This window comes from Myotis lucifugus, unplaced genomic scaffold (assembly GCF_000147115.1).
Source record: "Myotis lucifugus unplaced genomic scaffold, Myoluc2.0 scaffold_319, whole genome shotgun sequence".
Taxonomy (NCBI): Eukaryota; Metazoa; Chordata; class Mammalia; order Chiroptera; family Vespertilionidae; genus Myotis; species Myotis lucifugus.
This window is the reverse complement of record NW_005871367.1, coordinates 1101368-1114386: the sequence shown is the minus strand read 5'-3', so window position 1 is coordinate 1114386 and position 13019 is coordinate 1101368. Positions and strand designations below refer to the sequence as shown.

General features: G+C 42.7%; 1 protein-coding gene across 2 annotated transcripts; it reads right to left on the bottom strand.

Annotated features, from left to right (window-relative positions):
- Positions 1-13019, bottom strand: ZNF197 (zinc finger protein 197). Of its 2 annotated transcripts, XM_023764154.1 has the most exons (7): positions 12925-13019; positions 11963-12179; positions 9640-10117; positions 8314-8461; positions 7445-7536; positions 7069-7195; positions 1-3582 (listed from the first exon to the last, which is right to left on the bottom strand). In XM_023764154.1, the coding sequence occupies exons 3-7, from the start codon at positions 10027-10029 to the stop codon at positions 1277-1279; spliced, it is 3063 nt and encodes a 1020-aa protein (XP_023619922.1). In that variant the 5' UTR covers positions 10030-10117; positions 11963-12179; positions 12925-13019; the 3' UTR covers positions 1-1276. The 2 variants fall into 2 exon arrangements, with proteins under 2 accessions (XP_023619922.1, XP_006100679.2); XM_006100617.3 differs by lacking the exons at positions 11963-12179; positions 12925-13019 and adding an exon at positions 10403-10724.

Here is a 13019-nt window from a genome sequence, read left to right as displayed (position 1 = left end):
CAAGCCTTGACCAGGGCCCAGGCGGGGGAGGAGCCTGCAACCAAGATACGTGCCCTTGTCCAGAATAGAACTTGGGACCCTTTGGTCTGCAGGCTGATGCTCTATCCACTGAACCAAACCTGCTAGGGCCCTTTAAATATTTTTAAAGCTGTATTTTTTACGTCTTCTTAGAGAGCTAAATTCCAGTTAGCTATCTACCACATTTCATCTTATTATAAAAATGAATGCCTTTCGAGGTTCACAGAGTGTGAATATTAATTAATGAACAAATATTACATTATGCCATGTTCTAGACTGTGACTATAATAACCCTTTTATCCAACTTTACTGACAACTAAATTACTTCACAAAGTACTTTCACAAAGATTCTTTCACTTAATCCTCTTAACAATCCTGTGAGGTAGGCATTATGTTAATATTTGACTGACAGAAACTGAGGCTTACATGCTGACTTACATATTGGTAGTAAGAGAAAGGGCCAGGACCTAAACCTAGGTCTTCTGATTCCAAATCCAGTGCTCTTCTTATATTATCCTCAAACAGCAGGCTCTTGCTCACCCAACTCCATGTGTGACATGTCTCAATCATATTGTCCATACAGACTTTCTGCAGCAGTGATTCTATCTTTAAAATGTATAATATACACATTTTCAGAAACTTCCACTTTTTAATACAAAGATATTTTTGCTACCACTTATATCATTACATCCCATAAGACATAAATCCAATTTCTTCAGAGTCCTCAATTGATCCAACGTCTCTTACTGGGTCATAACAAATGGTCTGGAACAGAGTACAGTGGGGCCTTGACTTATGAGTTTAATTCATTCCATGACGGAGCTCGTAACTCAAATTACTCGTATGTCAAATCATTAAAGTGAACGAGTGAGACACGTGATGCTGGGATGATGTTGTGGCGTTCACTGTGACGTTCACTGCGCCAACTAGCGGTGGGGTATCTGAAGCTGGCTCATAATCCGAATTTTAGCTCGCAACTCAAAGCGAAAAATCGTCGGAGAGACGGCTCGTAACTCGAAAAATTCGTTAGTTGGGACACTCGTAAGTCAAGGCCCCACTGTATACTTTAACTAGAATTTGGTTTGATTTTCTATTCTTGAAAATCTACAATAACCTTCTTTCACATGCAACTCACTTGAATATAATAGAGGCAATCACAAATTCTTTTAAGAACCATATATTGCCATTTCTCCAACAGTTACTTATATAGGCAGGAATTCTATTCCATTTTACATATGACACTACATTTTCTGAATCTCTAACTTGGACTCAGCTCATTGGCATTTTGAAGCCAAGAGAATTCTTCCATGGTATGGATTTTTTGTTGAAGATGAAGGTTTGAAGTTTGAGAGAATTCTTTGTCAGACTCATCACATTCACAGAGGTTTTCAACTGTATGAACTTTCTGATGCACAGAAAGGTTTTTTCGTTGCCTAAAAACTTTGTTACAATCATTACACCCATATGGTTTCTCCCCTGTGTGGATTCTCTGGTGGCCAACTAAATTCCTCTTAGAAGTAAAAGATTTTCTACACTTCTCACACTCATATGGTTTTTCCCCAGTGTGCATTCTCTGATGTACAACAAGGTTTTTATTCTGACTGAAGTCTTTTCCACACACATGACATTTATAAGGTTTCTCTCCAGTGTGGATTCTCTGATGGACCATAAGATTTCTACTAGAGGTGAGGACTTTTCTGCATATATGACATTCGTAGGTTTTTTCCCCACTGTGAATTCTTTGATGTTCAATAAGGTTTCTGTTGTAAGTAAAGCCTTTCCCACACTCATTGCATGCATAGGGTTTCTCACCAGTGTGGATCCTTTGATGGGCTATGAGGTTTGAGCGGTAACTAAAGACTTTCCCACAGTCACTGCATTTATAAGATTTTTCCCTTGTGTGAATCCTCTGATGTCCAATAAGGCTTTTCTTCAGAATGAAGCATTTGCCACACTCATTACACTCATAGGGTTTCTCACCACTATGGATTCTCTTATGTTCAATGAGATTTCTGTTAGAACTGAAAGCTCTTCCACACTCATGGCATTCAAAGGGTTTTTCCCCAGTGTGGATTCTCCGATGTACCAACAGGCTTGAATTGTAACTGAAAGCCTTCCCACAATCCTCACATTTGTAGGCTTTTTCCTGTGTATGAAGTTTCTGATGGACCATGAAACTCTTGCTCATAATGAAGGTTTTCCCACACTCTCGACATTCATAGGGCTTCTCCCCACTGTGGAGTCTCTCGTGGTCAATCAGGTTTCTGTTAGAACCAAAGACCTTGCCACAATCTTTACATTCATAGAGATTCTCTCCAGTGTGGAACCTCTGATGTAAAATGAGGCTTTTCTTTAGAATGAAAACTTTCCCACATTCATTACATTCATAGGGCTTCTCCCCATTGTGGAGTCTCTGGTGGTCAAAAAGGTAAGCACTCTGAGTGAAGGCTTTCCCACAGTCTGTACATTTATAAGGCTTCTCTCTGCTATGCATCCTCTTATGGTCAATGAGGTTTGACTTAGAATTGAAAACCTTCCCACATTTTTTGCAACCAAAGGTCTTCTTTTCTGTGTGTACTCTCTGGTGTAAAAGGAGGCTTTTGCTTCGAATGAAAACTTTTCCACATTCTTTACATTTGTATGGGTTCTCTGCACTGTGCAGTCGCTGGTGGTCAACAAGGTAAGTGGTTTGAGCAAATGTTTTTCCACATTCATCACATTTATAGGGTTTTTCCCCAGAGTGGATTCTCTGGTGCAAAATGAGGCTCTTCTTCAGGATGAAAGCTTTCTGACACTTGTTACATTTATAAGGTTCTTCCCCTTTGTGGAGCCTCTGGTGGTCAATGAGGTAAGCATTCTGAGAGAAAACTTTTCCACATTCATTACATTTATAAGGTCTCTCCCCAGAGTGGCGCCTCAGGTGTATAATAAGGCCCGAGTGCCTATAGAAGCCCTTTCCACACTCCTTACATTTATAAGGTTTCTCCCCAGTGTGGATTCTTTGATGGTTTAGAAGGTAAGCACTTTGAGAGAAGGCTTTCCCACATTCATTACACTTATAAGGTTTCTCCCCAGAATGGTTCCGTAAATGCATTAAAAGGCTTGAACGCTGAATAAAGCCTTTTCCACACTCCTTACATTTATGAGGTTTCTCACCCGTGTGGATTCTCCGGTGGTTTATAAGATGGGAGATTTTACTGAAATGTTTACAACACATGTCACATTTATAAAACTTCTTTCCTTCAGTACCCATTAAACTTTCAGAAAGAGCTGAATCTAAAGTCAAGCTTTCTCCAAATTCCTTCCACTTCCGGCCTCGTTTTCCTGGTGGAGTCCTTTTCTTCTTGTCTCGCTCATAGAGAGAACATTTCTTCGATGTATCTCTTTCACTTGATTCATTTCCCCACTGTCTTGCCGAAACTTGCCATGCACACTCTTTCTCAAAATCAAGGACCTGGGGAATACCTCCTGGAAGTCTTTTTGATGTTCCTTTCTGAGAATCTGCTCTTTGAGATATGCTTGACTTTGCTGTTACCTCCTCATTCTCAGTCATGGTCTCCCATTCTGGTAAAAAGAATAAAAGTGTCTGTGTTAGTGAGAACAAATCTTCAAATGACTTTAACAAGCTAGAAGGATACACGTTTATATGCATACAAAAAGGAGAAACTTTTCATTAAACGCAGGTTAAAAGCAGAATGCTATATTGACAGAATGTTGTAAATGGATTAACAGAACTCACTCTGAGATGCATCTAATGCTTTGTCTTCAGGGAGCAGCTGAAAATATATATTAATGTTGAAAACATAGATGCAAGGAAGAATGAGAGAGAACATGCTATTTTATACAGGTGGTTCAGACTTGAGGAACAGGAAGTTGGATGGAAAAAGAAGAATCATTTGACTTATAAAAAACTGTCTTTTTATTTTCTTCTTGCTAGGAAGATGGGAACTCTAAAAATAAAAAAAAAAGGAAAAGAAAATATACCTAAGGATTCTGAGAGGCAATCTTAAAATTTGGCCTTAGCTGGTTTGGCTCAGTGGATAGAGCGTCGGCCTGCGGACTGGGGGGTCCCAGGTTCGAGTCCAGTCAAGGGCACATGCCTGGGTTGCGGGCTCGATCCCCAGTTGGGGGACGTGCAGGAGGCAGCCAAGCAATGATTTCTCTCATCATTGATGTTTCTATCTCTCTCTTCCTCTCCCTTCCTCTCTGAGATCAATAAAAATATATTTTTTAAAAAATTTGAAGAGCCAAGTCCATAAATACTTTATAATTACTTGAAAGTAATTAACCTGAGGAAAAAAGTCCATTAAAAAGCAACTTAATGCTGCCAGGCCAGTATGGCTTAGTAAGTTGAGCAGCGCCCCATGCACCAGGAAGTTACCAGTTCGATTCCGGGTCAGGGTGTCAAAACAATTCAATAGGGAAAGAATGGTGTTGAGATAACTGAATAGCCACATGTATAAGAATGAAGTTGGACCCTTACCTTACACAAAAATTAATGCAAGATGGATCAAAGACCTCAATGTAAGAGCTAAAACTATAAAACTCTTAGAAGAAACAGACATAAAAATCATCATGACCTTGAATTAGGCAATGGTTTACTAGATGACACATGCAGCAAAAGAAAAAGTAAATTGGAATTCACCAAAATGAATAACTTTTGTGCTTCAAAGACTATCACCAAGAAAGTGAAAAGGCAACTGACAGCATGGAGAAAAGAATCTGAATAGACATTTCTTCAAAGACATACAAATAGCCAATAAGCACATGAAAAGTTGCTTTACATTATTAGCCATCAGGAAATGCAAATCATTTCAGACAGACTAGGATGACTATAATCAGAAAGACAGATAATAACAAGTATTGTTGAAGATTTGGAGAAATTGAAACACATATACAGTTGGTGAGAGCGTAAAATGGTGCAACAACTTTGGAAAACAGTTTGTCAATTCTTCAAATGATTAAGCGTAAGAGTTGCCATATGACCCAGCAATTCCACTCCTAAGTATATATCCAAAAGAAATGAGAACATATGTATACACAAAAACTTGTACACAAATGTTCACAGCAGTGTTATTCATAATAGCCCAAAGGTGGAAGCAACCTAAAGGTCCATCAACTGATGAACGGATCAATAAAATGTTATATATCCAGATAAACAAATATATGCCCATAAAAAGGAATGAAGTATTAATATGCTGCAACGTTGAGGAACCTTGAAAACATTACACTGGGTAAAAGAATTCAGTCATAACAGACCACATATTGTATGATTCCATTTTTATGAAATGTCCAGAATGGAACTGGTTGCAGTTGTCTCCATCTCAATATCAAGAAGCTTATGCCATTCTCATACCAATTATTTTACTTTGCCTCATTATTCATTCTATGTTCATCTCCCAAACCATGGTAAGCTACTTAATGACAGAATCACATCATTTCCACAGTTGCCACTACATGATAGATGTTTAATGTGAAAGTACAAATAGCTAATAAATTTTTTAAAATACTCTTAAAAAAAATAAAAATACTCTTACTTTATTACTAATCAAAGAACTCCAGTTGGGAATATATAGATACTATAACTTTTAAAAATTATGTTAGCACCATAGCTGGGTATTGATTAGCGTGTCATCCCCATACGCCAAGATTGTGGGTTCGATCTGCTTTCAGGGAACATATAAGAATCAACCAATGAATGCATAAATAAGTGAAACAACAAATCTGCTCTTTCTCTCTCTCTCTCCTCCTCCCTCCCTCACTTTCTTCCTCCCTCCCTCCCTTTTCCCCTACCTCTCTATCTTTAAAATCAATCAATAAATTTTTTAAAATTATAATTGCAACAATTTAAAAGAATGGGATTACTCAGCACCAGTGAAAGCAGAACAAAAGGAGCATTCTTCTGTACTGACAGTAAGAGCCGGGATGACAGTGATCACTATGGAAAGCAATTTGGCAAGCAAGAGCCTTAAAACAATTCAAACACTTAGTCCGAGTAATTCTACTTCCAAAAAATAATCCTATATAATAAAAGCCTAATATGCTAAGTGTCCAACCATTTGACCAGTTGCTATGACACACACTAACCACCAGGGGATAGATGCTCCGACCGGTAGGTTAGCTTTCTGCTGGGGTCCGGCCAATCGGGATTGGGTGAGATGGGCTGGACATGCCCTGGAGCCCTCCCCAGCTGGCCAACCTCTGGTGGGCTCTCCCCGGCCAGCCGGCCCCAGCCAGCCCCAATTGGCCCTGATTGAGACTGAGCAAGATGGGCCGGACACGCCCTGGAGCCCTCCCATGGTCCCTCCCTGGCCCCAATCGTGCAACGGTGGGGTTGGCCAATCCCTGCAAGCCAGGCCAAGGGACCCCACTGGTACATGAATCCATGCACCAGGCCTCTGGTGAGTAATAAAGAAAGGTCTTAAACATATATGATTAATATAGTAATTATCTAAAATAAGAAAATAGCTAACTGAATTATGGCACAAATTATGTAACCAGTATAGATAATATTTGCAATTTTTAATAATATGAAAATGCAAAAACGGCAAGCTTTAAAACTGTACACACATACACACACACACACACACACACACACAAACACACACTTATAACAATGTAAAAAAACCTATAATAGCCCTAGCTGGTTTGGCTCAGTGGATAGGGCATTGGCCTGTGGACTGAAGGGTCCCGGGTTCAGTTCCAGTGGGGGGCACATGCCTGGGTTGCGGGCTCAATCCCCAGTGGGGGACGTGCTGGAGGCAGCTCATCAATGATTCTCATCATTGATGTTTCTCTCTCTCTCTCTCCTTCTCCCTTCCTCTCTGAAATCAATACAGAAATATATTTTTTAAAAAAACAACCTCAAATACACAGAAAAAAGCAGAAATATATTAAAATTTTTATAACTGTCTATAAGTAGTGGGTTTAAGGAAGATTTTTTCTTTTCTAACATTTTCTTTTCCAACATAAGTATACACTATTTTCATAATCAGAAAATAAGCAAAAGCTGATGATAAAGGTAAGAATCATGGGACGAAAGGTCCTTACCTAGGGAGGTCACATTTCCATAATTCTCCAGCATCACATCCCAGTACAAGGCCCTCTGAATTGGGCCCAGGCATGCCCATTCCTCTGCAGTGAAGCACACTGATACCTCCTCAAACATCACCAACTCCTGAAATAACAGGTATGTGTGGTTACCCACGCCCAGGAGCTCCCCTACTGAAAGGTTCCTTTCACATGGTGAAGTCATGAGGTGGGCAAGGGATATCAGCGATATAGGAAGACCCCACGTAAAGTCTGCATGGACCTTGATTTAGAGATGGGAACTGGACACTAAGCACTAGGATGAGAGAGGGCACTTGGGGGTACAGTTAGGTGGTTCAGATGGATCCTTAGGAAGGAAAAAGGATGCAAACCTCACCTGGGGCTGGGCTGTTAGGAGCATGAGTGCCATCAATTGATTTCTTGGGTTCTCTTCCTGGGAAAGGGCAGAAGCTTCAGGGGCAGGAGAATCTGAGGAAGGAGGAAAAGCAGCATTGAGATTTCTGCGGTCCCTGCCAACTACTCCAAGTCCAATATCTATACAGGTGAGGGGGGCGGTGCCAGGCCAAGTCGGGTTTCCAGGCAGGGCTGTGGGTCTGTGAGGCTGGGGGCACGAGCTGGGGCCTGATCTCTGCAGGCCACCCCAAGGGACCCCACCGGTGCAAAAATTCGTGCACCGGGCCTCTAGTCTATATATATAAAAGCCTAAGCAACTGGCCTACCAGTAGCTATGACATGCACTGACTACCAGGAGGCAGACACTCGACGCAGGAGCTGCCGAACTACGGTGACTTGGCAGCTGCGGTTCTCTGGTGACGAGCCCGATTCTGGGGTGCATCACCCAAGAACCGCCCTCTCGCAATCTGGAACCCCTCAGGGGATGTCAGAGAACTGGTTTCGGCCCAATCTCCGCAAACCTGGCCTAGGGACCCACACCGGGCCTCTAGTCTTCTATAAACAAGGAATTCAGAAAGATCCAGAACTCTCATGTCTAGGCAATGATGGCTATAAAGTTACCTACAAACCTTCCATGTACAGGGCTGGAATAACACAAAGAGCATTAATAGGGATGGATGAAAGGTCAGAGACCCAGAAAAGGACAAGAGGGAGAACAGAAAGAGCTTGTCACCATAAAGAATTCATTCAAAGGATAGGAGAGGAAGCAACCACCTGGGAGTAGAGGGATAAGCCACAGTAAAGGTCCAAGAAAAGAAAGGAAATCCAAAGCCAGGGCTACTAAATAAGTACCATGTTGAGGATCCTGAAGGTTGAACACAGCTGGATCAGTAAGAGGATTTGGGCAAATTTCAGCTGATATGTGACTCCCCGGGGGTGCCTGAGGATGTGCTGTTCCTGGCATGCTCATGGCCTCCTGGTCCTGGACAAGGACTGGAACCTGGGAATAAACAAAACAAAATAAGCTGGCTCTTCTTGTACCTCCAGAAAACCAACTCACCTAACCACTGTGGACCTCTTTCTGCCCATAATCTAGAACTGTGAGATCAGAGACCCACCTCAAGTATGGAGCATCAAAACAGCAGAAAAACTTTGCCTAGAGCTGCCCTCTAGCCCCACTCAGGGCACTGGTGACCTCTCCCAGAAGAGACTGAACAGAACAGTGGAAACAGAAGCCAGACCTGCGTGAGGGTTAGGAGGGAATGGGAAGTAACAAGCAATAATTAAGAGCATGTGTTTTAGCTTTAGACCTAGTTTTAAACACTCTTCTACTTATTTACCCCTTTATTTATCCCTTCCTGCTCCAGTGGAAGGAACACTAGAGTAGGAGTCTAAACATGTGGTTTTGCTGCCAGCTAGATGTCTGGCCTAAGGCAATCCAGTGAACCCTTTTCTGCCTCTGTTTTACTATTTCTCAAATGAGGAAGATGCATTAGTGATGTTTAATGAAATATATAGCTTCAAAATTCTTCATTTTTATGATTAAACAAGCCCATCTTTGGTGCCACTGCCAAGTTGAAATTCTGTTTCAGACTTCTAATAGAAATATTTCTAGTGGACTACAGATTGACAGAGTTCTCACATATACACACTAGGAACTATATAAGATCCCAACTTAATAGTTAAGGATATAAAATCTTATCAGAAGCAAATATCTCAACCCAATCCTCTGGCTCACAGAAACCCAAGTAGGGGAACACATGGCAAAGTCTCGCCAGATCTAGAAAGCTTTATTCTTATTCTCTCACTGCCTTTTAACTTCAGGTTCATATTATCATTGCAAACAAAGAATACATATGCTTCTGTTCAGGAGAACACTTAGCAACCTTATGTTCTTCAGGTTCTTGAACCAAACTCAACATTAGCAAGCATTACCCAGGAGGACAGAGTGCAGTCAATGACTTTGTGCTGATTCTGAACTGGGCCCAAAGACCCCACTCATAAATTCATTTAACTGCAAAGATATCCTATGGTCTGAATAGCTCATGAACCAGTTTTAATTACCATTAGGGTTGCTAATATGCTATCGTTAATGAAAAATCATAGGCTCGCCCTCCAGTCCTGCCTCAATTTTCTCCTTCCTTCTATCCCAAATTCTTCCCCCTCGCCCTTTCTCACTTTTAGCGCTGGTCCATCGAGGTCTTTCTGCAGCTCTTCTACGAGGGCCACGGCCTCCTCACCACTCCCAGGGCGCTGGATCTGCACCCAGGTCCGAATCTCCCCAGGCAAGATGCTCAGGAACTGCTCCAGCACCAGCAGCTCCAGGATCTGGGCCTTGGTGCGTGCTTCTGGCCTCAGCCAACGGCGACAGAGCTCCCGGAGCCGGCTCAGCGCCTCCTGGGGTCCAGCTGTCTCATGGTACCGTAACTGTCTAAAGTGCAGATGGGAGGTCTCCCAAACGGAGGAGCTGCTCCCTTGGAAGCTGGTTCCCCATTTCCAGGTATCATCCTTCCCCTTAACAAGACCCTCTTGTCTCAGAGCATTGTGGGCCCAACTTTCTCTTGTCATTGTCTTTAGTTAAGAAAGCCTCTTCTCTGGGCCCCCTCAATCCTTGCTTGACTTCTTCCTTAGAGCTTGGAGAACATCACCTACAAGACTTCAAAAAAATCATTGTTAAAGTTAATGCAGTGAAACCACCAAGTTTTCCAGCCCCCAGTCAGCTCCCAGTGATGAAGAGGAAATCCCTAAATGCAAGGTTCTAGGCTTGCAGCAGTGCCTCCTTTTTTTAAAATATATATTTCATTGATTTATTTACAGAGAGGAAGGGAGAGGGATAGAGAATTAGAAACATCGATGAGAGAGAAACATCATCAATCAGCTGCACACCCCCTACTGGGGATGTGCCCGCAACCAAAGTACATGCCCTTGACCAGAATCAAACCTGGCACCCTTCAGTCTGCAGGCCGACGTTCTATCCATTGAGCCAAACTGGTTAGGGCAGCAGTGCCTCCTTTGACAGAAGCCCCCTGCTCAAGGCTCTGGGGACAATGACACAGGGCAACCAGACCACTGCTGAAACCATACACATGAAATTCCTTTGGTTTTTATTCACAACGCCTCCTTCTTTTATCCAGCACTCCAACAATGGGCATCCTGGCTAGCCCTGTGTGATTTTAAACAAGTTACCTCACTCCTGAGTCTGTCTTTTAACCTGAAAAATAGGGGTAATAACAGTTTCTATTTTATACGCTTGTTGTAAGAATTTGATGTCTAAATACACCTTAAGTTTTTGAACAGTGACTAGTATATAGATTCAAATGTTAGTTATCCTTCTGTAACTTGCATTCTTTCCTATGTTCTGTCAACAAGTAACCATGGTCTTAATCCTGATACAATTTTCTTATTACAGAACAGAAAATTTGTATAACCAGAAACACACACAAAACCAAGAGTAATCACTGCTATGCTCAGGACAGTGTTCTTCCAGTCCTTGCTCTCGGCACCAATTTGGAGCACAAGATTGGATCCAACTGTACTGCTCTGTAACTTACTTTCCACACGTATTGTTGTGAACATAATATTAAGTAGTCATCATTATTTTTAAGAGCACATGAGTCCATTCATACTTACAGAGTCCCCTGTTATTATACATTTAAGTTGTTCATAATTTCCCCTATTATAAATTAGGCCACAATGACTATTCTTGCTAATAAATTTTTGTTTACAAATCTGTTTATCTCTTCAGGAAAAATTCCAAGAAAAAAACTGTCGGGCCAAAAAAGGTATAGTTTTAAATATCTTTTCATATATCACTGATACATATATATGCGTTATATCTGTATCAGTGATATATGACAGCACCTTCATTAATTTTATTTAGCACGCTTATAAATGAGCAATGGAGGCGGAAATATAAATACGATTTCAATATAATGTGTAAGTATAATTAATAGGAGGGCATACAAGCACAGAAAGAATTCATGAAAGTAATCTTGGATTGGGCTTTAAAGGAAAATTTTTTTTTTAATACATTTTATTGATTTCCCACAGAGAGGAAGGGAGAGAGACAGAGAGCCAGAAACATCGATGAGAGAGAAACATCGATCAGCTGCCTCCTGCACACCCCCCACTGGGGATGTGCCCGCAACCCAGGTACATGCCCTTGACCGGAATCGAACCCGGGACCCCCCAGTCCGCAGGCCGACGCTCCATCCACGGAGCCAAACCGGCTCCGGCTAAAGGAAAATTTTTTTAAAAACACTGGAATATTAGGAAAGCCATTCCAGGAAGAAACATAATTTCAAAATCAAGGGAGGGACATACAGCTCTGTTAGAAATGTGCTTTGCAAGCCAAAAAAGGGAAGTAAGCTCTAGAGGTAAGGTTGCCGGAGTAGAGCAGAGAAATAAACAGAAGTCAAATTCTAAAGACTGTTGAGAGGCCGAACAAGAAGGTGATAATGTACTGTAAGTGACAAGCACCAGTAAAAAGGTTTTACTTTACATTTTTTCTTTTTTGTAATTCTCTTTTCTCACAAATGATAGAACACCATGAATCCCGTACTGCGTCTTCTTTCCTCAATTAACAGTGTATCTTAGCGATCTTCCTTGCTGGTACATAGCTCCTCCCTCTTTTTATGAATGCATTTACCCAACTCCAGCACTGATCCAAAAATAAACAACTCATACGCTGGATTTCATTAAAACAAAAAACTTCTGACCTGCAAAAGACAATGTCAAGAGAATAAGAAGTTAGCCCTAACCAGTTTGGCTCAATGGATAGAGCATCGGCCTGCGGACTGAAGGGTCCCAGGTTCCATTCCGGTCAAGGGCATGTACCTTGGTTGCGGGCACATCCCCAGTAGGGGGCGCAGGAGGCAGCTGATCGATGTTTCTCTCTCATCGATGTTTCTAACTCTCAATCCCTCTCCTTTCCTCTCCGTAAAAAATCAATAAAATATTTTTTTTAAAAAAATAAACACTGGCTTTATAATCAAAGTGTGTATACATTTTGGGGGGACACCCTGTAGAGTATTTCTGAAGTAATGGTGGCGCGGGTAGTCTAAGTTTGCTTTTTAAATACCATTATATTACAAAATTAAAGGATGGGGACTTGGCCCCTCCCTCAAGGGAGAGAAAAAGGAGCCCAGAAGTCCGGGAGCCTCTGCTCCAGGCATGTCTCCAGGTGTTTCTGGGCATCGGCCTCCGGGAAGATTGGGGACCCTGGCCGCCCGGCTGCGTCCCCCCAGGGGCGGCAGGGGCGAGGGGACTCGAGCACCGGGCTCCTCGGCGCTGCCCCCCAAACCTCCCCGCGCCGCAGCCGCCCAAGTCGAGGCCGCAGCGCCCGCCTCCACTCCGAGCCGAGGAGGGACCGCGCGGCGGTCAGCGGCGGGGACGAGGGCGGAGAGGACAGCGCACCCGGGCCGCCTCCGCGCATGCCCGCCCGGCCCAGCCCACCCCGCTCACCCGGGCTCCCGCGGCGGCTCCGGCTTCGGGCGCCGTCGCCTGGGCGCCGGGACGCTGGGGGGTGACTTGAGAGCTAGACGCGCCGGCAGCCAGCG